Raw genomic sequence first — 27,590 nt, forward strand, 5'->3', positions numbered from 1 at the left:
AAAGCATAGAAAAAGTCATAAAGTATAAAGTCATTTAAAAAAAAAAAAAAAGGAAAATGATAAATATAACCTTTATGACTATGTATATCAGTATATGAAGCTAAAAAAGGAAATATTGAGAATAAATTAACATTAAATACACCGATCTGTTAGTGATTTTGTCATAAATTTCCAACTTAATTCCATTTTAGAAATTATATTTAATACTCCCTCCATTTCATAATGTTAGTCTCATATGGAATCAATCACATAAAATAAGAAAACAAATATATTTGGAATCTAACATTAAGTACAACATAATTCATAATTAGTTTACCCTATTTAACTTTTTTGATTTTTTCATTAGGAAACTACAAGTCACAGTTGCATAATTAAAGGTAAAAATTTCCTCATTAAGAGTCATGTCATCAATATATAATCAATTAATTTTAAAAAAAAATCAAGTTATAAATGAAATATATTTAATATGGGTAGATCTTTTTAAAACGCTTAAAATAATATATGAGACTAACATTATGGAACGGAATGAGTATTACATATACCATTATACAATGAAATAAATTCAGAAAGGATTAAAATAAGCTCGATTATTAGAAATATTTTTTTTTTTAGAAAGATCCCAATAGTCACTATGATATTTTTTATATTTTTAAGGTATAAATATACTTGCAATTCCTCTTTTCTTGTAATAAAAATTAAAATGTAACCAAGGGAGTATGAAAAAAGCTTTTCACTTGTTTAAAAAAATAATAATAATAAAATAAAATTCCTTTCACCTCATTTCTAATCAATTTTAAAACAATTTATTTACTCCCTCCATTTCATAATGATGTTCCTGTTTATGTAAATCGATGTAAATTTTTACCAATCTTTTACTGCAAATATCCTTAGTATCACATTAGCAAAAAAAATATAAAAGTTAGGTATTAATAATGTACTCATCAAAACGAATCAAACTAGATCCCACGTGGCCACTTGACTCTATTTATTCTTATAAATTGAGAGAAATTTAGAAAATTCTCACTTATTTTCAAAAAGTCAAAGATTCCAAACAGAAGTATCCTTGTGAAACAAGGGAGTAATGATTTTAACTTTTTCAAGCAAATTTATAAGGATCAAGGGTATTTCAGTTCAGTTCATTTCAATTTCAATCAGTTTAATTCAGTAAATGTAAATAGCCCTTAAATACAATTTTTTTACTACGGAGTAAATGATATTTGTCTTTACGGGTATTAACAAGTTTTTAAAATGCCTTAATTTTCTTCAAAAAAAAAATGCCTTAATGCTAATTTTTGTTAAATCTTCCACAAATGGCATATTCCCCTTAAATTGGCATCTTTTAGATATTACGAGTAAGAATTAAAGATATCTAAATTAGTAAAGTAACCTTATTTTAATTTTTTAATTAAATTTTAAAAACTTTAATTTTGTCAGGATACTTTAGTTAGCCTGTCAGGTGTTCTAGGGTCCTGTACAAAAATTTAAAAATCCAATAGTCTCGTCCCAGATTTAAAATTTAATCAATCTGGATTTTACAGTCTCCCAAAATTTTCCGCTCCTAGCAAATCTGCAGAGAAGAAAACAAACTCATATCAGATTTATCATCCCAAAAATATACATAAACAAATTAAAAAAAAAACAAACACATAAAATATAAATAAAATAAAACACCTAATACACATACTTCAAACACATTATTGAAAAAACAAATAAAAAATACAATACAAAATATATAAAAATAAAATAAAATACGGGTTTTGATAATTATAATAACAGGATTTGAATGGAAAAAGAAAAAAAAAAAGTTGGAAAAATAAATGGAATTCTTGTATGGATTAATCATCAGATTTAACACACACACTCTTGTGATTTAATTTATCAATTCTTGTGAAATTGGTGATTTAAATTATCAATTTTAAAAAACAAATTTAATTAACTACTAGTAAATTCAAATTCACCATTCATTTGATAAAAATAAACAGGTACTATGACTTGACTCAAGACTTTCAAGAGATCTAGTAATTTAATTTTAGTAAATGCATAACAACCACTACGTCCTGTAAAAATATTCGGAACTTGGGAGGATTTCTATACACAAAAAAAAAAAAGGGAAAATCAAAAACAAAAACTCGGCGAAACAACTCAGCATCAACTCAGTCACTGAGTCAACGCGGATGAACCGATCCACGACTCAGTGAGTCAACTCGGGCGCCGCTTCCACCGCTCCTGTACATACAACAACAACAAACAAATTCAACCATCTTCCGCCTTCGACATCGCACTGAGTCGACTCGGTCGCGGTTGGAAATCGGATCGCCGTCTTTGCTGGTGCGCGCAAGGACGGATCAACGTCGCAAGAGCGCGTTTCACCCACTCACCGCCTTCCACTGTACCGATTCTCACCAACGAGTTCGTCATCGCGGATCGCCGCATGTTCAACCGGTTCGGCTGATACGACACCGTATTCTGCTTCTTCGCTTCCAGATTCTTGTGGTAGCTACACCGGAATGAGCCTGGATGTGTTGTCGGAGAACATAAACATGTTTTCTTCTTCCCTGTTGTCGCCGGAAACGGATTCCGATTCCGGTTCACGGCGGCGAAGGATCTGTTCGGCGACGTCGGTCGGTTATCGATTGAGAATCGGACCGATGACGACGTCGTTTGAGGAGAGGAGCCGTAGATGCTGACTCGTGTAGGGGAGGATGATCGGTGGAAGAGATTTTCGGATTGCGATGAGAAAGTTGGAGAAGATGAAGCAAAGGAAGAAGATGAGGAAATGGAGGATGCACAGAATCTTCCAGAAGGTGAGTGAGAGCGTTGATGGCGCGACGTAGTAGCCGCCATTGTTGATACAGAGGAGAGAGAAACTGAGTTTTTTCAATGGCTTAAGGAAGAAGAAAGAGGAGAAAGGAAATCTTTTTTTTTTTTTTTTTTTTTTTTCTAAAAAAGGGGATTTCGGATTTCAGTTCTCCAAACCTAGAGGTGTCGCTGAGAGCGTATTAATAGAAGAAGGAAGAAGATGGGTGACTTGTAAAAAACCTGAACTTAAAAGGGTAATATTGTAATTTCATATATTGATTTTTATATTAAAATAAAAATCCGGCCGTTGGTTGAAGAAACCAGAACAGGTTTAGGGTTAGGTTTTTTATCTACACGCGTCTGTATACTTTTGAGTTACACGGTTGATTATCAGCCGTTGATGTTGGTGAGATCTGATGGATGGGAATTGTTGCGAGTGGGAATATTTATTGAAGTGAGCGCCGAAGAAAGTGGCTTGAAAATGAAGCTTGAGAAGTGGGAGTTTAGATGGGTGCCACGTATGTGATTCGGAGGGAATCAAATCGATATTCTAGGGTCCTGATTTTTTGGGATTCTATTTTTAAATTAATTTTTATTTTTAAAATAGAGTGGATTAATAATTAATTATATGTAGTGCAGTTGAAACGCAATAATAATAGGGAATTTAGATATGGTGAATTTGGTGTAACTTTGATGTCAAATTAATTTACCAGAAAAAGTTTTTAATGTCGTGTCGTAACAATGATGCCATTGTAATTTTATTTATACCGTAATTATTTTATATTTCTATTTGGAAAATTTATAAAGTTGCTCGTTCTATTTATGATGAACACATCCAAAAATTAGATTTGAAAAATAGTCTTTTTCGCTTTTTGTCTAAAACATAATGTTGGATTAAAATTAGGAAAGGGTTGCTAACTTGCTAAAACTATGAAGATTTTATTTTCTTAAGGAGATTTTAGTTGAGCTAATGAATGATATAATTGGCAATGTATAAACATCAAATGTACATGTTAAACCTAAAATGGTAAAATTTTATAATTTATAGTAAATCATTGTTTCGTTTTATTATAGAAATAAATTTTAGACATTTTTACCTTATTTATATATACAACACTCCCTTATAATAAATTAACAATTTACAATTATATTTTGTACATTAACAATAAGCTCAAAGACAGATAGACAATGTATTAAATCTATATGGATGAATAATAATTGTTGTCATTGTGTATTGAGACTATTCTTTAACAACCCTTTTTTCACATTGATTTTACCTATTGTTTGCTTTATTCCTAAACTTAAAATGTCTAAAGTTATCTTAATTGATTATCTATACTTTACTTACCTTGTCATTTAGACTACACCAATTAAATTTAAAAAGATATTTAAAATTTTGAACCATTATTTACTTTTGATATAGTTCATGCTTGTCTAGCTAGTTGATGAAAAGAGCAAAATATTAGGACATGTTTTCTTCAACTTAATTTCAGTTTAGTTCAACTTCAATTATTTCAGTTCCTAATATTCTTCTCTCATAAACAATTCATTTCAAATCTATTCAGTACGTCCTACTCATCTCACTTAAGCTCCAATTAATTCAGTTCAGTAAATCGGAACAGACTCCTAGTCAGATCACACAAAATTTAGAGAATTCCGTGTATAAATAATGTCAAAAGTCAAAACGAGTCATTTAAAAAAAAAAAAAAAAAAAGCGCGGAGTAATGAGATTGCAAATACATTGGGATTTGCGAGGATCACAGCACAAAAACAGCTTATCCTTAAGGTCCCCTCACAATAACGTCATATACAAGAAAATGATACCACCATACACAATGAAACAAACAATTGATGAATACAAGTCTATCCACAAAAGCTCAACCTTCGTGATTCTCAAATTATCAATCAACCCAATTTGTCATATTTTCCAAATCAGTCCTTTTCCCTTGCAGCATTTCGTGGCTAGCAAGAGCCAAACAAGTCCTTAATTTCCCACTTTCTGGATAAGTCTAACTGCCCAAACTGCCCCATTTGCCTGTTTCGGGCATCGGTTTAATTGTTCGGTTTGACCAGACCGGTGTGTTAAAGTCCGAACCGGTGGGGTGGGGTGGGGTGAGGTGGGGCTTCTTTGGGTGATTGAGTTACGGAAAGGAATTAAATTAAGGCGGTTGTTTTGCACATTGATTCGAACCAAACAAGGCGCGGGAAAATGACATCGTGTTGTGGTGTGGTCCCCTTAATTGTTTTTTTTCACCTTATTTAGTTTGCCATCTGTTGGATTCTCTTGCATGTTGTGCTAAGCTAATTTATCCCCTCAAAACAAAACATTGATGGTATACTCACGATTCATCGAGTAATTCATAAATAAGTAATTCCGACAATACGGTATGGTCAAATACAAAAACTTTTGTATACATCCGGTTTACATTAATATTAATGTACATCGTGCAGTATAAGGGTAAATTTTAGTTAATTTTAGGGTAACTTTAAACATAATACAAATTTTATATAAATCAACAACAAGAAAAGTTTTATAAAGGTAATTTAATTACATTCAATCACTAATAATTGATTTTTAGTCATTTAAAATGTGATTCTTTGCTAATAAAGCGTAGATAATTTTTATTTGAATTGGGTTACTTTAACGCATATTGGGGTAACTTTTATTCGTTTCAGGGGTAACTTTTAATCACTTTAGGTTATCTTTATAATGGATGTACAATAATTATTGTACACCCGATTTTTTTTCAAGTTTGTGGGTCAAATATATGCGTAGTATAGTTTATGTTGAATCTATTAGATGAGAGAAATGAAGTATATATAAAAGTTTTTTAAGTAAGGAAATGTAGTAAGTGTGGTATTTAAAAACGGTCAGAAATGAAAAGTGAAGCAAATATTCAAAAAACAGAGGATGAATTAATTAAGAAAAAAAAATTACATTCAAAATTAATATATGAATAAGGAAAAAAAAAGTTCAACTTGTCAAAAAGTTCAATTGCATGAGGAATGATTGTAAGACATAGAGGGAAAAAACTCATGTGATGAGAAGAGATATATAATTACAGTTTTAATAAAATATTATTGCATTTGTTTAAAATTAAATTATATTATGAATCAATAATCAGCATTAACAAAGATGAAAAAACAAACACAACAAAATGAGACACTTTTGAAAAGAAGATTATTCAATTTAATTTGTATAGGTGGTCGTGACTCGTGAGTGAAGTCCGTGCAAGGCATTAGCATAATTGCATGTGCTGTTACACTAGTTTTGATGATAGATTTGATCATGTCCTAGAACAATCAACTCGTTTCGCAAGATAAAACCAAAAGAAGATATTTCTAAGTACGTGATAAAATGACAAGATTACCATTAATCCTTCTTCTATTACTTAAAAGGGAGTATTAAGTAAGTTAGAATCAAGTAATAATTGTAATTAACTTAAAATAGTGTTAATTAACATCCCAAATGGGTGTCGAGGGCCAGTTGGCAGCGATTTGGACTGAACGTAAAACATGGGTCCATTAAACTTTGAATACTTTAACAACTAATTAATACTAATAATAATAATAAGAAGAAATTTGATGTGACCACTGACCGCCCAACTAGGTGTCTAGGTGGCTTGCAAATCGTAATCGTTGTGTTTGGTCCTCCAAAGTATGATCACTCATAAGATGTTTGCCAAATGAATAACGTAATCCTTCTATAGTACTATTATGTTCATATGTAGGGATGTCAGTGGGGCGGGTCACGTAGGAGACCCGCCCCATCCCCGCCCCAATGGGGCGGGGATGGGTCTCAGTTTGGCGGGTGGTGGGGCGGGGATGGGGATAAAAACCATACCCGCCATGGGTGATGGGGCGGGGGTGGATTTTAAGTTGTACCCGCCCCATCCCCGCCCCGCCCCCCCGCCCCCACTTGGTACCCGCCTCATCCCCACCTCATACCCACATCCATATATCTTTTAAAGCAAAATTACATACTTTTATTCAATTTATAAAATAATTACATGAAATACAATATTAATTATAATACTTTGTACGACACTTATATTATAACACAAAAATGTGTATAGAATGTTTTATTTTATAATTCGTATTAATTATGAAAGATTGTGTATTTGAGATACGGATATTAGGTGGATCTTGGGTGGGGATTAGGCGGGTCTTTGGTGGGGATGGATATCCAAGTGGGGGGTGGGGCGGGGATGGTTTTGGAGTTGTACCCGGTGGGGCGGAGATGGGGATGAAAATTGGACCCGCCGCGGGGATGGGGATGGGGATGGGGATGAAAATATAAGGTGGGGATGGGGATGGGAAGACCAACATCCGCCCCGCCCCGCCCCATTGACATCCCTATTCATATGCTAGTCAATACTCAATAGTCATCTAAAATTGTCATAAATTATTTATTTTTATTACTGGTACTCCCTGTTTTAATTTGTTAGTCCATATACTACTACCTCCGTTACAGGTTATGTGCAACGATTTGACATAAAGCAGAGAGGAAAAATGTCTAATCGTTGCACATAACTTGTAACGGAGGTAGTATTTTGACTGTTTTAAAAATATCTATCCATACTAAATGTATTCCATTTTCAACTTAGTTTTTATTTTCTATTTCATACTTATTAAATTATGATTGGTTAGATGAATTTATTGTGAATTAATGACATAACTCTAAATAAAAAAATTACTCCTTTAGTTTATGCAATTATGGCTAATGCTTTCCTAAAAAAAATAAAAAAAAATTAAATAATACAAAAGTATTTATGAATTGTTTTTTTTTAATATTAATGCTAAATTTCAAATATTCTCCTTTTTTTTTTATTATTTTATGTGATTAATTCCATATGAGATCATCATATTGAAAACGACGCATTATTTTTTCTTCTATTCGCTTTATATTTTAGGACACTTAACTTATTTTACTTTGTTTTATACGGTATTTGATGAATACCAACTACCTTATATTTCCTATCACACTTATTTTTATAACATTTACACTTTTTCACATACTTTTCCTCTTTTGTCCTCATCTTTTCAAGTTAAAGATTATAAAAACACTTTCATATTGCGAATGACTTAAGTTTTTCTATTCCAAAAATTATATACTATAAAGTAGTTTTTTTAATTCCATTGGGTTTTATTTATTAAAAAAAGAAAGTATTGTATGAATATGGACTCCTCGTGAGACATAAATATAAGCTACCGGACATTTTATATAAATTTTTAATCTCGACTTTTGTAATTTAAATATAAGTTTTTAGACATTCCAAATAAATTATGTAAAATTTTCATGTAAGTATGATACTTCTATGTATTGTGTGAGTGGATGGACTTACTTAGCTAATATCTTATGTTAATTACCCTACACAATTATTAATGATGATATAATATCAAATTCTATTTGTCCTAGTGATAGACCCATGGGCTTTGGAAATATATCCTCTATTCAATAATTTGCAACATTTTTTATTTTATTGTTGCAAGACTTGCAACTAGCTAGCTTGCAACAAACCGGGAAGAAATAGTCATAATCTAATGTGATTGACACCATTAAGGATAAAGTACATAGGATTAGTATAAAGTAAATACTCCCTAAGTCCCTTTACAAAGGTAAAGTGTACTAAAATAATTTAAAATTGAAACTTTTAAGGGTGACACTTCTTAAACCTTATCATAAATATTACACAAAATATCGTAAAGCATTATTTTTAAAATTGATATATTCAACTAGTCACTAATGACATGGGTTCCACATCCTACTTTATTTAGTTTTGATTTTTAAAGTAATAATTATAAAGGATAAGCCCAATTAGCCAAGGGTAGTCTATGCCCTATGATCTAAGCAAATTATAATCGTATCTCAAAAACATTATCTTTATCTTTATTTTAAGGGTCATATAATGGATTATAATCAATTACGTGATATCATCATATATATGGCTCTTCAAAATAAGGGAGGCCTCTTTCTTGTTATATTTGAATTACTTATAAAATAAAAAGAAAAGAAAAGAAAGAAAAAAAAAAAAAGAAATTTGAAGTTCAAAGGTTATGGAATACAGGAATAGTATATTAATATTGTAAAAATTTCACAATTATTTCGAAAAGTAGAAAAAATTAATTTGATTGTCATTTTCATGGAGAAAGGTCTATCTAAATTAATCAAAGATATTATCATTAGGTAGAATAATTTTCTAAACATATAAAAAGACATATACTTAGTATATTCAAATATTCAATGCTTAAATTATTGATAACTTGATAAGCTTAATAATTAGCCACTAGACACAGTACACATTATTAGTACTATTTGTATATAAATCTACAAGGTTCACGAAAGCTTATCATATCCTTTAGAAGACTATAAGATAACAAGTTATATTAAATTATAAAGTACGATTAGTCAAAAGTGGTGTACCAAATTCACTACATCACTTTGATATTACTTCCGTCTAGAGTTAATATAACTTCATTAAGCAAGTGTCAACTAAATTTCTTAATTATGGTTTTATAAATTAGTACTTGTTACTTAAGGTATGGCTTTGACATTGGATTATGTGTTGACAAATATGATATGCTATTTGTCATCAATAAGATTAATAGTGGATCATGTATGAGATGGACCATAGATTGTGATTACTTACATTCTTCAACCTTCTAATATAAGATAAGTCGTAGTGCGTGTTTTATTATGTCTATTTTGAATACGTTTGATACGTAATTAGCTGATTAATATAACTAGTCGTATTAACCAAGCTAGTTGGTTACATTACATGCTTGTCAGCTAACTCTTTAAATTATCTATTTTTTATACGTACACCAAAGCTTATAATACTCTTGTGCATCCTAACACATCTTTATTTAGCTACAATGTATAATCTGATCTTGTATGAGACGAATAGAGTGTACTGTGATATTGAGGATCAGATGATGTATCACAATAATTGTGATTTGTTATGCTGTAATCTTTAACTTTGTATGAATAAGTCAAGAATCTAACTAAGTTTGAGTTTATCGATTATAAGACATGAAATACTGCCACAAGATTTAGTTATATTTATTAGATCGATCAGAAGACCCATTAATCATCAATAATGTAAGCTAAGCTTAATTAGGTTTCAAAAAAATAAAAATAAAGTGTAAGTTTAATTAAATTACCACTGCACCAACCTAGTAGGAGGTGACAACTAAGTAGTTAGTAGATCGTCTTCATACTTTAGTGAAAGAGGATGATAATTCAACCAACAATGAAAATAAAAAAAGAAAAGAAAATTGTGCACTTTTGTTATTTCTTATTATTTCTGTTGAAAAAAGAGTGACAAGATCACAACAATGACCACTTTTTCTCATTCAACAATGATAGATGATGCATGTTTGTTGCTTCATTTGCTTCTAAATACTACTTCTTCCAATTTGTGGATCTCTAATTGCAAGAAGAGGATAACTATTCAACAATTGTAGTTTAAATGAAGACACTTTTGTTTGATTCTATTTGTTAAATTCGAATACTTTTGGTAGATCATATAATACAATTCAATTTGTTAACTTTTTTTGTCAAAAATAAGGTACTTTGTTGTTGAAAATTCTAATTTGAGAGTATTGTCAAGCGTTTTGATATTTTCACAAAATACAATTATTAACCGTTAATTACCTAGCTACTCCATAAAATTCAAAATGCACATTAGAGCATCTCTAATAGCAAATTAATTGTTAAATTAGCTTGTCTTGTCTTGTCATGCCACATATGGTTTCAAGTTAAACCTCTTTGTAACTATTTTGTGCCCCAATGGTTAGCTACTAGCTTGCTAATTAAATAAACTTGACTTTCTCAATTAGCTTTATTAATTTAATGAGTTTAATATATTAACCTCCAAAAATTATGAAAACTTTTTTGGCCAATAAGCTAATTGTACTTGTTAGCTCTGTCAAGCTAGTAGCTAGATACCGTTGAAAAATTGCAAGCAAATCCCTAACTACATTGGATTTGCTCTTATGGACTATAACCATACTTGACAGTTACTGATCTTGAAATTAGTTGATAGTAGTAGCCTCTTTTTGTAACTAATTGTATCATTGCATTCGTCTAACAATATATTATTCTTTTCACGAATGACAATTACATGTTTTATATTTTTGTCAATCAAACAAGCACTAGAGTACAAAACATCACGCTAAACATTTTTTAAAGAAAAAAAAAAAAAACCTCAAACATAGTCAACTTCTTCGTCAAAAAGGTTTTTCCAATTATTTTACAATTTAAATGCACCAAAACAAAAGTATATAGTATCCATTATTGTTTATGATTAAGTCGTATAAAAGTGGAATAATGAATACTATCTAAATTAGAGATTCCGGGGCTTTGCCCCTCGTTTGCAAAAAAAAAAAAAAAAAAAAAAAAAAAAAAAAAAAAAAAATCTAAATTAGAGATGCAAGGGTCAAGGAAATATAATAAATTAATAGTTAATATTCTGAAAAATTACCCTTGAAATCATATTAAATCATCACCTATTGTTACGAACACAACTTATTAATCAATATCAATATCTTTCTCTACGACATTACCAATTGTCAAATATAACTTATTATTTAATTGTCCAAAAAAAAAAAAAAAAAAAAAAAAAAATTGGCACAAAGCCACAAAGGTGTCTCATTCATTTCGATTAGATAAAGTTGTAGAGTTCTCAAGCAATAAGAAACAAACAAAGATATTCCATAAAAATTCAGTTGTGTTTGTAAATTGTAATGTATACCAATAAAAATACAAAAAAACAAAATCAATACTCTTATAGGAGTCTTACAATATATCTTTGAACTCCTCAAATTTTAACAAAGATAACAAAAATAAAATAGAGGAACATTTATAATTTTTGTGTAAATAAACAATCACCTAACCAAAAGTGTATTGTTATTCTAAGATAGGCTAAACCTGGTGGGCTTGGGCTTAAAGCGCCAACGCCTTTGGAGATCATGTCTTGATGGGTTGATAATCTGTAACAACAAGGCCTTCAACAGGTTGGTCTTTATGGCACTGTTGGGCTCAATTTTCCTGAATTTGGGCCTTGCTGGTGGAGATCTCATCGGAAACTTTCGTCGGCCGCGGTGGAAGCTGCACCGGAAAGAGCCTTGATGGGTGGTAGGAGAGCAAAGGCATGTTCTTTTGGTGGTGGAGTTTGAGGTTTTGGTAGCCATGCTAACATGTTTTTCCATTTGCAATATTATCTCCTATTCTCTAGGCATGCTTATTACATAGGAGGAGAATGACCAAGTTACACCTTGCCTATTCCAAAATTAAATTTTGATTGGACTATTAGTAATGGTGCACAATGAAGGTGTTGACCTTATCCAATAGTTATCCACCTAAATCATACATGGATATTCATTATAAGATTATGAGAATAATTAAGGGCAAGGTAGGTCTAGTGGCCGAAGTTCTTGTTTATCTTTTAATTTGAAGATTAAATCAGACAAGATTTGATGTTTGATGTCATGAATTTCTACATATCATAAAGATTTTTACAAATTCTTAAATAGACCTGGTCCACAATAAACTATTGTGGACCAGCTACCTCTCACGTGGTGGGGAAAGAGGCAACCATTTTAGACTACTTAATTTTCTACTCTGTATTTATTACTACCTTCTTCCTTTGATTCCTCTCTTTTTGTTTCCTCCATTTTCTCTCTCTTCAAGGCTCAAATTCTTCCTCTTCACAGCTACAACTTCAAGATTGCTTAATTTCTTCTTCAATGGCAAGAACAATAGGTGGTGGAACATTTACGAGGAGAAAAGGCCTTCGTTCTTTGGACGCAAATTGCATTAATCAACCAAATTCTGGTACGATTATTTCTTCAAGTTGATTTTTAATACTTTTATGTTGATTAATCGTTAATTTTCTTCAATTGAAGCGATTTGCATGATTTTTTTTGTTTGAATTTTGTTTTGTATTGAAGATTTTGAAAATCTAGGGTTTCAGTTTATTCGATTCATTTTTTATTCTGGTGTTATTCGGTTTTTTGAAGGTTTATTCTGGCTTTTTAGCTTCAATTACACCTAGTATCTACGATTTATTTTATTCACTTAAACCTAGTATATACGAATTAGGGTTATAGTTTTTAAAATTCATGATTAATTTCAATTTCACTATTTATGTTTTTATAAATTTAATTGATTTATTTATGGTTCTGATTTCGTATTTTATTATATTTGCTAATTTGGAGAGTGTAGTTTGGTGATTGTTGATTATGCAAAGCTTAGCAGGTAGTTGTAAATACTATTTAGAATAGTCTGTAGACTTCTTGCTTTCTGTACCGTTTATGGCATATGTTGATAGCTTGAATCACTGAATGGGATTATTGGTTATGATCAGATTTAAAATTTGCTTCTCCAAACTGATTATTTGTTGAATCATTCTGCTAGTGTTTAAGGAGATAATGTCTTGGGCAAGTGAGGCGAGTGTGTGGTGGTTTGTAAGGCCTGGTTGGTGCGGCAATGTTGGTGGGGTGACATGTGTGGGCTGCTACTAGCAGCCATGTGAATTGTTTATGCTTTTGTGCGGGTATTGTGGTAGTTGTCGTCGGTGGAATTGTTGATGGTAGCAGTTGGGACTTGCGAGATGGAGGTTAGGAATTTTGTTGTTGCGGTTGTGTGGTGGATTGGTTGAATGGAGGGAGGTGAGTGTGGTGTTATTTAATTTAAGGGGTGGTGGTGTAGCCATGTAGGATAAGATTAGGCAAGCTCACTTGTTTGTTGCTACTGCTCTGTTGCTTAACATCAAGGAAGTGCAAAGTAGAATATGCAAATAGAGCAACTATGATTTCAAAAAGAGTTACTATGTATATGAATAAGGTTGTTTAATTTATTTAAGGGTCACGATTCATATTAGATGACCATTGTGCAAATAATAAGGTGAGGTCTATATACTCCCTTTGTTCTAAGAACTTGAACTTCTATTGGGTTTAGGTTTGAACATGTCAGCTAGAGCTAGTAATCTAGTTAATACTTTCAATTTAAAAAATATGGTCTATCACCCTAAACAATTTGACATTAATTAATGTTGTTTATGATATACTTTGTTTGTTTTAAGGGTGTCACAGACTCATGGTCATTTTTCTTATTTATGTTATCATCAACAAGATGTTCTTTTATTTCAATGTTTGGTTTAAGCAACTAAGGGGCAGATAGAAGGATTGTCCATATATATATAAATATAGGCTATTAGCTCAAACGGTAGAGCAATGTACAATAATGTACATGGTGTGGGTTCAAGTCCCACATAGCCTAAACTACAACAATGCTTGTGTGTTGCTATCATTGATGAGTAGTGTTTTGGTCATTGTATTAGTAGCTTGTTAGCATCAAACTGCATAAATACCTATTTAGCTTGCATTGTTATTTTATATTGTAATACGATGATAATACTCAAATTTTATTAATAAAGCTGCCTTTTTACATAATACAACCAATAGCCTATGTAGGATTTGAACCTACATCTACTGTGAAAGTACACAGTGCTCGACCATTTGAGCTAATAGGCATAACAATACATTAGTTATAATAGTGTAGCAACGAACATTTAAGCATTGACAATCCATTCTATCAATTGTTACCTTCATGTTGAGTGAGCTAATATATGCTCTGCACAATCTGAACAAAGGGAATAGATGAAGATTGAAACTTTGAAAGTAGTCTAGGAGCATAATATATATATATATATACATATACATATATATATATATATATATATATATATATATATATATATATATATATATATATATATATATATATAATTATATGCTAAAAGGGTATTTATATGACAAAAAAAAGGTTACTATGTATTAAAAAGGGTAATTTTGATATGGTAATTTAATGTAGCTAAGGGTGACTATGATTTTTAAAATGGTAAGTATAACAAATAAAAGAGTTATTGTATTTTAATTAAGATTTTAATTAAGCAGGGTGACTTATGAGACGAAAGGGTCACTATATAGTGTTACACAAAGACCACTATATTATTAATAAAGTTACTTTTCCAAATATAAATGTTACTATGTCAAAATTAAGGACTATATGTTAATTAATGGTGAAAAACTGGCAATACAGGGCTATTAAATAAAGATTACTATTTAGAAATAAAGATCACTACATTATAAAAAAAGGTTACTATTCCAAAAATTATATATCTCAAAATTAAAGTTACTATGTCAATTATAAAAGACACTCTATCATAATAATCAGTATTTAAAGATTTAAGCATTTTATTTTCTTGATTTCTTATATGTTGATCACAAGAAACCTTGACACAAGGGAACGTGAACAAGAAAGCTTTACAACAAAAAGTAGCCTTCGGTGTAGTAGAGCAAGCTACCAATTATATTTCACACGGAAGCAAGCTTCGAGAAGGAGGCTTTGGGTCTCTGTTTATAAGGTATTAGAATACTATACTAATCAGCCTGCTTTATCACTTATTTTTTTTTTGAAAAGGCACTATACTATCACTAAAGGTAACTATATTACTTAAAACTGGATTTGCATGTTGTCTCCAACTACAGTACCCCTATATAATTTTCAATTGACATAAATTACATACAATTGGTTACAAATAATACGAAATAATACCTAAATGCCTAATCTAATTTTCCGAACAAATAATTGCAATTGCATAATCACTTAATTTGCACAATTTCATCAAAATCAAATACAAATAGATGATCAGATTTTTATAATTCTTACCTTCATAAAAGCTTTCAATTTGAGCTTCATCGTTCAGATCAAAATTGATGACATTAATATCGAAGTTTTCTAGTGTCCTACATATTTCGATTTAGATCAATTTCGATTGATTGTATAGAAGAATTTGTCATGAATTCTGCAGAAATTGATTTATGATGGAGAAATTATAAACCCTAGAATTGATTAGAAGGAGAGAGAAAAAAAATTTGAGCTCTGAGATGAAGTTGTTAATGGCGTTGATGATGAAGTTGCAAGAAAGAGATTTCAACGCTTTCTTTTGTTTGGGGTTTTACGGGATTAAGGGTTAGTGGGCTGGGAGTGTGTTTTGCTGCTTGGTGGGTTTGGCACGTGACATTTCTGGTCCACAATAAGTATATTGTGGACCAGGTCCACCCAAGAACTTTTGAAAGATTTTGCTTGAATTTAAGATTTTGTACATCTATAATTTTAGTTTATAGGAGCATTATAGACTTCTTAAAACAAACGTTTTATCGCTTTTAATTAGGGGATGGTTGTTTGATTTAGTATATTTGTATTGGCTATACTTAGTAATACATGTGTACCCTAAAATATTGCTAACTAGTCAAAGACTTTAATATCATCTAAAACTAATTAATTTTAGAATTGAATGCAAATTTTGAGATGTGACAGGTATATATGAACGGTTGATTTTATCATTTTGAATAGGTTGCTAACCAATTTAGTCATCTTTTGCTTTCACGTTTCAAGAGTTGATTGTAACACTGTACACATTTTTGGTTGACACTCAACACAAATTCGATCATCTCATCAAACGCTTCTTAAATTACAATTAAAAAACAACCCAACAACAATAACTTTAATCTCTTCCTTTAAATTTTTAATGTTTTAATTTTAATGAATCAAATGCTACACGAATGATCATTGTTCGATTAAAGTAACTTTTTTTACAAGATTAATAAAGACAACAATCTTATTAAAACGACCATATACATATAACAATTACTACATATTGTGTGACAAAACAACTAAAAAAAAGTAATACACTTTCTATAGATACTTGACATACCACATTTATTTCATAATTCATTTAACATTTTGATTTTTTGCTTGATTTATAAAATTTTACTACTTTTTTTTTCATAGAAAATATATCAAAAGCTAATATTATACGAGGTACTTTGTATAATTACATAGTTGGATTGGTTTCATTAAATATCAAGTTTTTATTAAAATATTAATTTATACAAAGTATATTATATAAAAAAAAAGTCAAATTTGTAAAAAAGTCAAATATGTCAATTATTCTGAAACAGAGAAAGTACTTAGGGGCCGTTTGGTTCGCACAGGGTAATCGGAATGGAATGAACAAAGGGAAAGACAAGGAATGGAATGAAATTACCTAAAATTGTGTATGCTGTTTGTTTTATAACAAAGAGAATGAGCCCCACCACTACACCACCACCACACAGCCACCTACACTTTCACTCTCCACCGTTTCCAGCCACCACCCAGCCACCAAACCCCTCGCCGCTGCTCCCTCACCGTGCGCCTCCCTTCGCCGGCCGTCCCCGCCCCTCGCAAATCCTCCCTCAGCCACGAATGAAGCCTAGCCACGAATGGATCCCAGTATTCTCGTCGCTGCCCAGAAATACTCAACTCTATGCCAACATAATTAGATCAAGACAAACTCAATCAAAACTTCAATCATCAGAACACAACATATTAATACAACCAAATACCTCAGATCTAAAATGTTTTCGTACACTAAACATCCTAAATCAACTTTCAAATATCAAACAAACTGCAAATCATTTCAAATTCAAATAAATTCATTTGCGAGGGGCGGGGAGGGGCAGATTTGCGGGGAGAGGGGAAGGGCAGCGACGGGAAGGGGCAGGGCGGGGCTTTGGGAGGGCTAGGCGGCGGTTTAACGGTGATAGGGAGGGCTGGGTGGGTGGTGGTGGTTATTTTGCGGGGGTTGTGGTTGTTTTTGCGGGGGAGGGGAGGGCGACGAGGATCGGGGGTGGGGCAGCGGTGGTCGGGGTAGGGTCGGCGGTGGTCAGGTATGTAGGTGGGCTGGTTTCCGGTGGTGTTGGTAGGTGTAAAGGTGGTGATGTGGTGGTGTTGGGGTGGCTAGAGAATGGAATGGAAATACCTAGGAGGGGTGGGGAATGGACTTAGAAGGAATTCGGGGAATGGAGGGGGTGAAGGGAATGAAAGAAAGTGCTAAACAAACATCAACAAAGGGAATCGGGCTAGTTGATTCCCATTCCCTTTCCTGAATACCCCCAACCAAACGGCCCCTTAGGACAATAAACTAATACTGTATTCGAAGTTATGTGTTACACTTACGCAGAATCTAATCAAGAAGGTAATTTGGTAGTTTCATACTTTCATAATTTGGTTACTTTGGTATTGTTCATTGTTTGTGCAATTGTGCCCCTTGATAAAGAAAATTAGTTCATGTGCATAACCTTAAACAAGAAGTGGTACGGTGGTACCCAATTTAGAGTTTAAACAAAAGTGAGCACATCTCACATTCTCACTACCCATAATCCCATTCATACCCTTAACCCAGTTTTCTCTCTCCTCTTTGACTCCCCAACAATGGCAGCAACCCACTTACAGCTTCATTTGGCGGCGTCATTGAAACCCCAAATTCATCTTCATAAAGCTAAAACCTTTGCTACAGTTAACCCCACAAAATTCCCAACTGTGCGTTGTTCTGCTGCTGCAACACCCACCAAAAGAAGCTACAACATCACTCTTCTTCCTGGTGATGGCATTGGCCCTGAAATTGTCTCAATTTCTAAAGATGTTCTTCAATTTGCCGCTTCTCTTGAAGGTTTTAACATTGTTATTGTTTGATTATTGTTACTTTTGAATTAAATTTTTGATTATTGTTATCTTGTATTGAATTGGGTTTTAGTTATTATACTGTACTACTTTGTGATTTTTGGAAACCCTTATAATGGTTATTGATTATGGTTGGAATGTAGGATACATTGATGTAGTTGGAAATGTGTGTTAGGTGAATTTTTTGTCATTGAAGTTGGGATTGTCCCACTTGATTATGTGTGTTTGGTGGGTGAATGGGTGGGGGTTTTGTTAATGTATTCTTCATTGCTGAGAATTCGGTTTCGGATTGCGGCATTGTGGTTGTACTCTTCATTATTGAGCGGATAATAAGCTGGGGTTGTTAAGGAAAAGGAGAATTTTGTAGGGGCTAGTAAGGGTTAGGGTATAGGAATTTTGGGACTGGTCATTGCTTGAATGAAGGTTATATTTAATGGATTTTGGGTTGATAAAGGTTTGACGAATATGATTGTTGTGTAAATTTTTAATCTTGATATTGAGAGCTTTCTTTGGCTGGTGTTCTACAGTATAATGTTTATAATGTTATATGTAGCCATGTAGGACACAAAGGCATAATATACTCATAATTAGTTAGATTGGTGTGTAGTGTAGAGAGGGAAAAATGACCTAGAGAACAAGTCAGAGGAAATGAGAAAGGAGATATTCATTCCCTTCAATAGTAGTGTATCATTTTCTTCTCACTTTATGAACTCTAGTAGGAGAAGAATGACTGATATGTGTATGATTTTGTTTTTAGAAAAAGTTAAGTTTAGGGAGATCGAATGATAGGTTTTAGGAATTGATAAGAGGGTTTCTAGATTTCCCATGCATACCTTGTTGCTTGTTTGATAAAAAATTGAGCACACTTGTGATTTATGTGCAAGTGTACATACTTTAGGACAACTTCATTACTTTACATAATCCCACTTGACAAAAATTCCCGATTTATCAATAATGAATGATCACTTGTCCTTTCTAGACATTATACTTTTAAGGCTTCCTTCTTGTTGATATGGATTGTTGATATAGATAACATTTGTACTAACCAAAGAAGTGATATTTCTTTTTATTAACAGTAGTTGTGTTTGAGATGTCATGTACAAAGCTATATAAAAGTATCCAATCTTTCTAGTATGCTCTAAAAGTATCCAATCTTTCTAGTATGGTCTATGACCATTGGTTCTATGATAGTCGTTCATGGATGTTTGTAAAGTCCTATCTATGTTTAGCAGCACTTTAGGATGACATTACCGTTACTTCTAGGGAGAGGCCCAAAGAAGATAAGTTTATGGTGAATGCGTAGCTGCTAGAGATGTAGAAGGGTGTAGTATTCTGTAATAGACTGAAATTCAGGTTTTTATATTATATGGATAATAATATGAAAGCTTGGAATTTAGATTAATAATGGCCGGAATTTGGACACAGAAGGATAAATTAATAGCTTAAGGCTATTACTCTCTCGATAACTTTAGGTTATCACTCTCCTAGTAACTTGAGGTTACTACTCTCAAGTCTCAACATTTCTCCTCACAATTCACATGATATCCTAGTGCATATACTATCCCCTATTTATACTAAGGCCAAGGAGTCAAGGACTACTAACCTAAAAGTATTAGACTCCAAAATGCCCTTCCTAATGTTGGTCTACGTATTCTTTGGATAAGATCACAAACAAATCTTAGGTGGAACAGTGGAAGGGATCGCTATCTTTGTTTCTATGTATTTAAGGGTTTGCTGTTTTAGGTTGCTTCCCTCATGCAATTATATATAAGTGTTGATGTAAGATTAAAGGTGACAGATTGAGCTTGTCTTCATCTGGATTAGTCAAAGTTAACACTTTTTTGGGTAACTTTTATCAATAAAGCATAAATAACTTTTATTTATATCAGGATAACCGGGTAACTTTCATTCATTAAAGGGTAATTTTTCATTCAAGGTAACTTTGTAGCAGATGTACAATATATTATTTTACATCCGATTTTTTAAATGTTTGTGTGCTCATAAAGGTTTTGAGGACATTCTGTAAAATATCAGGTTTTCATGTGAAATCATACTACTACTGTTTGCTACTTGCACGTTGTTGAGTGAAACTATAAAGCATCAAGATTTCTGCAGTGTGTGAATTGTGATTAACATAATGAATGATTTAACTGTACCTCTCTAAAAAGGCTACTCCATCTGTACAGATGGACCTCCCGCGATCTATACACTAGATAACTTATTATATGTTTTTGATTAACTTCTATATCTGCCTTATGCTTTTACTTGTCAAAAATTAAAGAATTGAAATTATGCTTGTCAGAAATGTTTTTTTTTTTTTTTTTTCTCACCTGGTCATATTGTATTTTTCTGTCAATCTTTAATTTGTTCATTGGTATTCTTCAATTTTAGGGATTGAGCTCAAGTACCAAGAGATGCCTGTTGGTGGCTCTGCTTTTGATCTCACTGGAGTTCCATTGCCAGAGGAGACCCTTGCAGCAGCAAAACAATCTGATGCTGTTCTTCTTGGAGCTATTGGAGGGTAAAATTCATTCTCACTTGTTTTAATTTTTTTTTTTTTTTTTTTCTTTCTGGCTTCCCTCCCTTGTAATATGTGAAAATAAGGATGGGTTACTTGGCCCTGTCGGAAATCAGGTATAAATGGGACAAACTTGAAAAGAAGTTGAAGCCAGAGACCGGCTTGCTTCAGCTTCGAGCAGGTCTTGACGTGTTTGCAAATTTAAGGCCAGCTACTGTCTTGCCTCAGGTTGCTCTTCTGTTTCTTTTGCTTATATTCGGTGTTTTATTTTATTTATGTTACTTTTTTTTCTTCTTAAAATACTGTTCTGTTGATTTATACTGAAACTTCTTGCATACATCAAGCTCATGGGCTTTCCCAACTCCCCTCTTTTTTTCTCTCAAGGCATGAACTTTCATTGTTTTCTATGGCAAGTATAACTTTGGTAAATAAAGACTACAACTTTGAGGAGCAATGTTCTAGATACTGCAGTGGTTACTGTTGAGGTGGGAAACATTAACCCCTGAATTTTTGTATCCCTTGTTGAAATAAGACATATATATCTTATGAACCCCGAGGGTAAAAAAACCTTCTAATGTACTTCTATATAAAGCAATGAGAATTTATAATGTGACGGCGTGACGCAAGTGACCTATAGTTTGTCGAGTTTAGGAATGTAAAGGTTATATTATGAACTGTTTCATCCTACATTATCTCGAGTCAGATTTGTCTTAATTATGGCCAGTGTAGTACAAAAATCTGTAATAAACTAACATTAGGAAGGGCGATTTGGGAAGTCTAATACTTTTAGGTTAGTAGTACTTGGCCTTAGTATATATAGGGGATAGTATATGCAGTAGGACAGCATGTGAATTGTGAGGAAAAATGTTGAGAGTAGTAACCTGAAGTTACTAGGAGAGTGATAACTTTAATTTGTCAAGAGAGTAATAGCCTTAAGCTATTAATCTATCCTTTTGTATCCAATTTCTGCCATTATTAACCAAAGTATCAAGCTTTTATCTCTTAATTAGTCTTTAAATCAGAAAATACTAAGTCAGTCCATTACAGAATCATTAAAGTTTGTCCTTAGTTAATGTAGAAAAACCACTTCGTGAATTCTTGAGGGAAAAAGTTATTTAAGTGCTTTCTGTAAGTGTGCCTGGTAAGTAGTAGCTGTGTGTAAATTAAAATTATTTGCTCCGGAATTAGGCACTCTATGGCTAATGCTATTTTATGGGTAAGATTAAATCTTGCTCCTAAAGGATGAGGCTACACCATTATTTATATCTGGTCAAATTCCTAGAATACTTTTGATGCTATTTAATTTTACTAATATTTTTGAAGTTCCTAATGTATGGGTGCTTTGGATTTCCAGTTGATCGATTGTACCACATTGAAGAGAGAGGTAGCCGAAGGTGTTGATCTAATGGTGGTGAGGGAGCTTACTGCCGGTAAAAGTCCTATATTGTTGAACTCATTCTGAAAGCGCTTCTAAATAACTTCATTAGTGGATGTAATTATTTTTTCTTCTCTGAAACTTCTGTTTTTAAATTCAGGTATTTATTTTGGGGAGCCTAGGGGTTTTGGTGTGAATGAAAAGGGAGAGGAGATTGGTTTCAATACTGAGGTCTACTCTGTTTCTCAGGTATGTTTTACTAGTCAGATTTTATGTAAACTTTAAGGTAATTTTATCTTTTGTAGAAGTAGTCTTTGATGTTTAAAATTGTCCCACAAAAACAAAATGGACTTATCACACAGATTCTTTGTAAAAATTCTTTGGCATAGAGTGGAGAGACAATTGGGTGGAATGGGAAATAGGAACTCTGAATCCTTTTAGATAGAAGAATTGGTCAGATATAGTACAAGGTAAAGGATTCCATCTAGATTATGAAGTGAAATTTATAAGACCAAAACAACGTATACGAGATAGTGACATTCATTTGCAGTGGCTCTTCCTTCTAGTAAATAAGGTTTAGTGGGGGGGTGGCCTGTCTTTGGGCTGAGGTGTGTTTGAGTGAAAACTGTTAGGAATACAGGTCTACTAATCTACTAAAGGAGAGACTTTGACTGCTAACACTTTGTTTATTATTTCTTCAATATCTTCATCATATTTCCTTTCTCCATGATAGCAGACCAGGGTTGTTTCCTGTTCCCTTATGCAGAGCTGAGTAAAATGTCCATTTAGCTAGGGAACACTGTTTTTGCAGTGTAGTTTGACCTCCATCCTTCTCATTTAGGAATCAGGCTCTATTTGCTTAATTCAGTGATAGCAAATGGTTTATGTCTCGGGTTATGTGTTCATGTTTTGTCCATAGGCGGCAGCCAGTGGATTGAGAAAAATCAGATTGTAGTAATTATTAAACCTATGAATTGAACTTACCTTTTCAATTTTGTTCTTGTTTACTGGATTAAACTGTCTTTGTTTCTGTCATGTTTTTAATTAATAGTTAATGTGTATATAATTCAATATAAGTTAAAGATGAAATAGATTTGCTTGATGTGAACATGTCATTTGTCATGATAAACTCATAGTAGTTTCTTCTTGTAGTGAATTGTATGTGTTGACTTCTTCCAAAAAGTCTGAATGGTGCCATGGTGCTCGCTGACTTTATGATAGTGCTGTTATGTTTGCTCATCTATATGTATATCTTGGAGCAAATAGGATGCAACTTTCTTTTGTTTAACATATTAGCAGTTAAGCACCCAAAGAAAAAATATTATTGGAGTTGGGAATAGCGACTTTTTGTACTCTGATCCCTTCTTCAATGATGTTGCATTTATATCTGTAATTCATGATCTCACATCCATTAAACTGTTTATCAAAATTTTCTTTTGGCAGATTGACCGTATTGCTCGTGTTGCTTTTGAGACTGCTAGAAAGAGGCGTGGGAAACTGTGCTCTGTTGATAAAGCCAATGTTCTAGAGGTTTGTGGTGCTGGTGACTAATAAGAATTTTTTTAGTCTTTTGGGTGACTTTATTTTTATTTTTCTTTGTTGTGTGCATATCATGTGGATTAGCTATACTGGCAAGTGACAGTATGGTATAAAGCGCTCTAAAACCCAATGAATAGAATGAATATGGCTAGAAAGTTCTGAGTTATAACTACTATCAGGCACCTTTTCTTTGTGCAGAATTTGAAAGGGCTGTTTACTTATTTTCTATATAATATTTGTGGGATGCCTTATTGTGTTTTGACACTATCTTGTCAGCATTGCATCTTGATGGACCTTATGCAGATTTTGCTGTAATTCTCAGACAAGCTAGTGTATAATAATTACCAGTCCCGTACTCCCGTAAACAAGTTGTTCTACTAATATTCAATTGCAACCACAAAGGCTTGGTGTAAATAATTTTTTTTTAAAAAAATATATATATTTAGGCATAAAGGCACAAAGACTGTTACTTTCTAATTTAATACTTTTAGAGATATTGGTGCATGATTTGGTTGCATTAAGTCCTACAAAGCACATATTTCGGATTATATGTTGCGGTGAAGTTTTTCATAAGGTTAATTTCTAATTATTATACCATATCTATTGTTAAGTCTCATTTCTATACAATTTAGTCAGGCATCTATGCTTTGGAGGAAAAGAGTTACGGATATGGCAGTGGACTACCCTGATGTCGAGCTTTCACATATGTATATTGATAATGCAGCAATGCAACTTATTCGTGATCCAAAACAGGTATTTTATTCATCTATTCACCCTTACCAGCCCAAAGTCACTAAGCATTTAACAGTCTTATTTTCTTTCCTCTCTCTTTTCTTTTCTCCATTACTGACAGTGTCGATTGATTTATTTGTGCAGTTTGACACTATTTTAACCAACAACATATTTGGTGATATATTATCTGACGAGGCTTCAATGATTAGTGGGAGTATTGGAATGCTTCCTTCTGCAAGCATAGGTCAATCGGTATGGGAGTCTAATTTGGTGTCAATAATTGCTATTTTTTTGCTTTTTTTTCTCCCAATAATTGGTGTTTTAATAGTTAGGATTTATTTTATATGACTAAGGACTTAGTTTTGTGATTTATATAGGGACCTGGACTTTTTGAACCTATACATGGCTCTGCTCCTGACATTGCCGGACAGGTTGGACTTTTGACTTATTGAATCTTAATTTAGCTTAAATATAGAATGGAAACTGATTTTGACTTGTTGAAAAATCAAGGACAAGGCAAATCCATTGGCAACGATCTTAAGTGCTGCAATGCTTTTGCGGTATGGTCTTGGGGAAAGCAAGGCCGCAGACAGGATTGAGGCAGCTGTTATGGAGACCCTAAATAGGGGATTCCGAACTGGTGACATATACTCAGCTGGAAATGTATGTTTACTTAAGGGTATTTTGTTTTTTACCACCTCACAAAAACACGAAAATCTCTTTTACCACCTCCCAAAAAAAGTATTTTACTTTACCACCTCATAAAAAACACGAAAATAGGTTTTACCACCATTGAACTGATTCCGTTTAGGAATCCGTTAAGTGGGCCCATAAAGCCACGTGTCGTGTTATTATTGGCCAAAAAAAGAAAAAAATAAAAAAAAAAAGAAAAAAAAAAAAAAAAAAAAAAAAAAAAAAGAAAAACCTAAAACTACCCAGCCACCACCACAGCGCCACCATCGCGCCACCACCCCCTTCCCCCCAATTCACCACAACCCTCCCCGAAACCACCACCCGCGTCGCACCACCAGCCCCAACCCACCTGAACCCTCCCCCTCCCTTTCCCACAACCGCGTCGCCCCCAAAACAACCAAACCCAAAACCCTAGATCCCCACCACGGCCACGAATCTGGCCACAAATGGCCGAAATCGGCCGGTTTTGGGGCTCAGTGGCCTTGATCGGCCGATTTCAGCCTTTTAAGGTCAAATTCGTGGTCGTTTTTGGGGGGATGAGTTTTGGGTTTGGTGGTTTTTGGAGGCGATACGGTTGTGGGGAAGGGAGGGGGAGGATTTAGGTGGGTTGGGGCTAGTGGTGCGACGCGGGTGGTGGTTTCGGGGAGGGGTGCGGTGAGTTGGGGGGAAGGCGGCGGTGGCGCGGGGGTGGTGCTGCGGTGTTGGCTGGAGTAGTTTTAGGATTTTTGTTTTTTTTTTTTTTAATTTCTCTTTTTTTTTTTAACAAATAAAATGCTGACACGTGTTACTGTGGGCTACACTTAACGGAATTTTTGGATGGAAACCGTTAAGTGGTGGTAAAACCTATTTTCGTGTTTTTTATGAGGTGGTAAAGTAAAATACTTTTTTTGGGAGGTGGTAAAAGAGATTTTCGTGTTTTTGTGAGGTGGTAAAAAACAAAATTTCCTTTACTTAATGAATTGTTATATAAATTCCACATTCTGCATGTTTACATTATTGTTGTATATAGAATTGTACTTGGTAAGTTTTATATTTTATATAATTTTTTTTTTCTTTGGTTGCCTTTTTTTTTGGGGGGGGGGGGGGGGGGGAGGATTGTAGTGTAGCGGCCGGGTTTTCCACAAGTTCACACACTACACTTTTCTATTTTCTCCTTCCTTCAAATAAAACAAAAGGTGCAGTTGAATTGAACTTTTTCAATGTACACTATATAATGAAATTGGTAATGCTAGTTTAAAAAATTGGTACACATCATCAGGTCGTGTACATAAGTCCATTTGCTTCTGGTTTGCGAAAGCATTCATTTTACAATGTACAAATCTTGTGACATTAGTTTCTAAATTTGAATATAATGTATGACTAATTACTTACTATTGGGATCATTACATTTTTTCTTCTCTTGTAAATCTTTCTTTAGTTAATGACTAATATGTAATTGACTACTGCTTACAGAAATTAGTTGGATGCAAAGAGATGGGTGAACAGGTGATGAAGTCGGTGGACTCTTCAATTCCTGCTGCTGTTTGAGTCTGCATTGTCGCATGAAAGCCCAATGGCCGATATTCAATAGTAGCTCCCTCCAAGTACTGGGAGCATAAAATCCTGACAATTCATTCATGTGGAGGATGACCGAGAAACCAAGCACAATTTTGCATAGCATGCTATGATATGTGGTAGGTTGTTTCCAATTTGGGAATAACAGTTTTGTACTGTAATTTATGATCTATATTTAGAATAATTCTGTCAACTCAAAGCTGTAGCTAAAGGTGGCATTCATCGTAACCAATTCTTCTGTTGTGAAAATTCAAATTTGCTCAAAGTTTGCGTATTTATCTTGAACCGAGCCTTGTTAACTGTCTAACTTTAAGGCAACTAATAGCGGATATAATAATAGGGGCCTTGGGTCTATATTAATAGGGCTGCAATTTGCTCGTGATGACTAAAGAATGGAGTATTATGTCATCAGGTGCTATTGTTTAAGTGCAACCTTGTTATTGTTTTTGGTGTTTAGAGAGCCACAAGGGCGGGTGATGAAAATCGATCCCGAAATTTCCTGGAATCGGGAAGGAAGCTCTAACCACCATTCACTAACCTTGTTATAAATTAGTCATAAAAAAGAAAAAGTGCAATAAAAATTTAGATTGCGCAAATAAAAAATTGTGGTCTAAACTCCATTCACAGGAATATTTTTTAAAACATTATTTCCATAAATTATTTTTAAAGAAAAATGGCCAATCACCACACCGCCTCTGAAGTAATTCACCCGATTTTAACACATTGCGTGATAACAAGTACCTGTGTTGTCTGATCCTAAACGAATGCTACTTCTGGGTTTAGTCGAGGACAGAATTTTAGCTTGG

The 27,590-nt window shown here is 33.2% G+C and overlaps 2 protein-coding genes across 2 annotated transcripts; one reads left to right on the forward strand and one right to left on the reverse strand.

Annotated features, from left to right (window-relative positions):
- Window positions 1-1,943: 1,943 nt before the first annotated feature.
- Window positions 1,944-2,974, reverse strand: LOC145558769 (uncharacterized). The gene has a single exon (XM_081620105.1). It carries the CDS (start codon window positions 2,842-2,844, stop codon window positions 2,254-2,256), a length of 591 nt encoding a protein of 196 aa, XP_081476231.1. The 5' UTR covers window positions 2,845-2,974; the 3' UTR covers window positions 1,944-2,253.
- Window positions 2,975-18,025: 15,051 nt separating this feature from the next.
- Window positions 18,026-27,016, forward strand: LOC145558770 (3-isopropylmalate dehydrogenase, chloroplastic-like). Its single transcript, XM_081620106.1, has 11 exons — window positions 18,026-18,362; window positions 20,765-20,894; window positions 21,008-21,119; window positions 22,246-22,321; window positions 22,427-22,515; window positions 23,710-23,796; window positions 24,442-24,558; window positions 24,682-24,789; window positions 24,915-24,968; window positions 25,048-25,200; window positions 26,683-27,016. The coding sequence occupies exons 1-11, from the start codon at window positions 18,125-18,127 to the stop codon at window positions 26,755-26,757; spliced, it is 1,239 nt and encodes a 412-aa protein (XP_081476232.1). The 5' UTR covers window positions 18,026-18,124; the 3' UTR covers window positions 26,758-27,016.
- Window positions 27,017-27,590: the final 574 nt, after the last annotated feature.

This window comes from Chenopodium album, chromosome 9 (assembly GCF_948465745.1).
Source record: "Chenopodium album chromosome 9, dcCheAlbu1.1, whole genome shotgun sequence".
NCBI classification, from domain to species: Eukaryota; Viridiplantae; Streptophyta; class Magnoliopsida; order Caryophyllales; family Amaranthaceae; genus Chenopodium; species Chenopodium album.

Excerpts from the sequence above, each read along its gene's own strand:
- LOC145558769 (XM_081620105.1), bottom strand. The coding sequence starts at position 2,844 with ATGGCGGCTACTACGTCGCGCCATCAACGCTCTCACTCACCTTCTGGA.
- LOC145558770 (XM_081620106.1), top strand. The coding sequence starts at position 18,125 with ATGGCAGCAACCCACTTACAGCTTCATTTGGCGGCGTCATTGAAACCC. Across the intron at positions 18,363-20,764 it reads ATTTGCCGCTTCTCTTGAAG|GGATTGAGCTCAAGTACCAA; the intron begins GTTTTAACATTG and ends CTTCAATTTTAG. Across the intron at positions 24,969-25,047 it reads CTCCTGACATTGCCGGACAG|GACAAGGCAAATCCATTGGC; the intron begins GTTGGACTTTTG and ends TGAAAAATCAAG.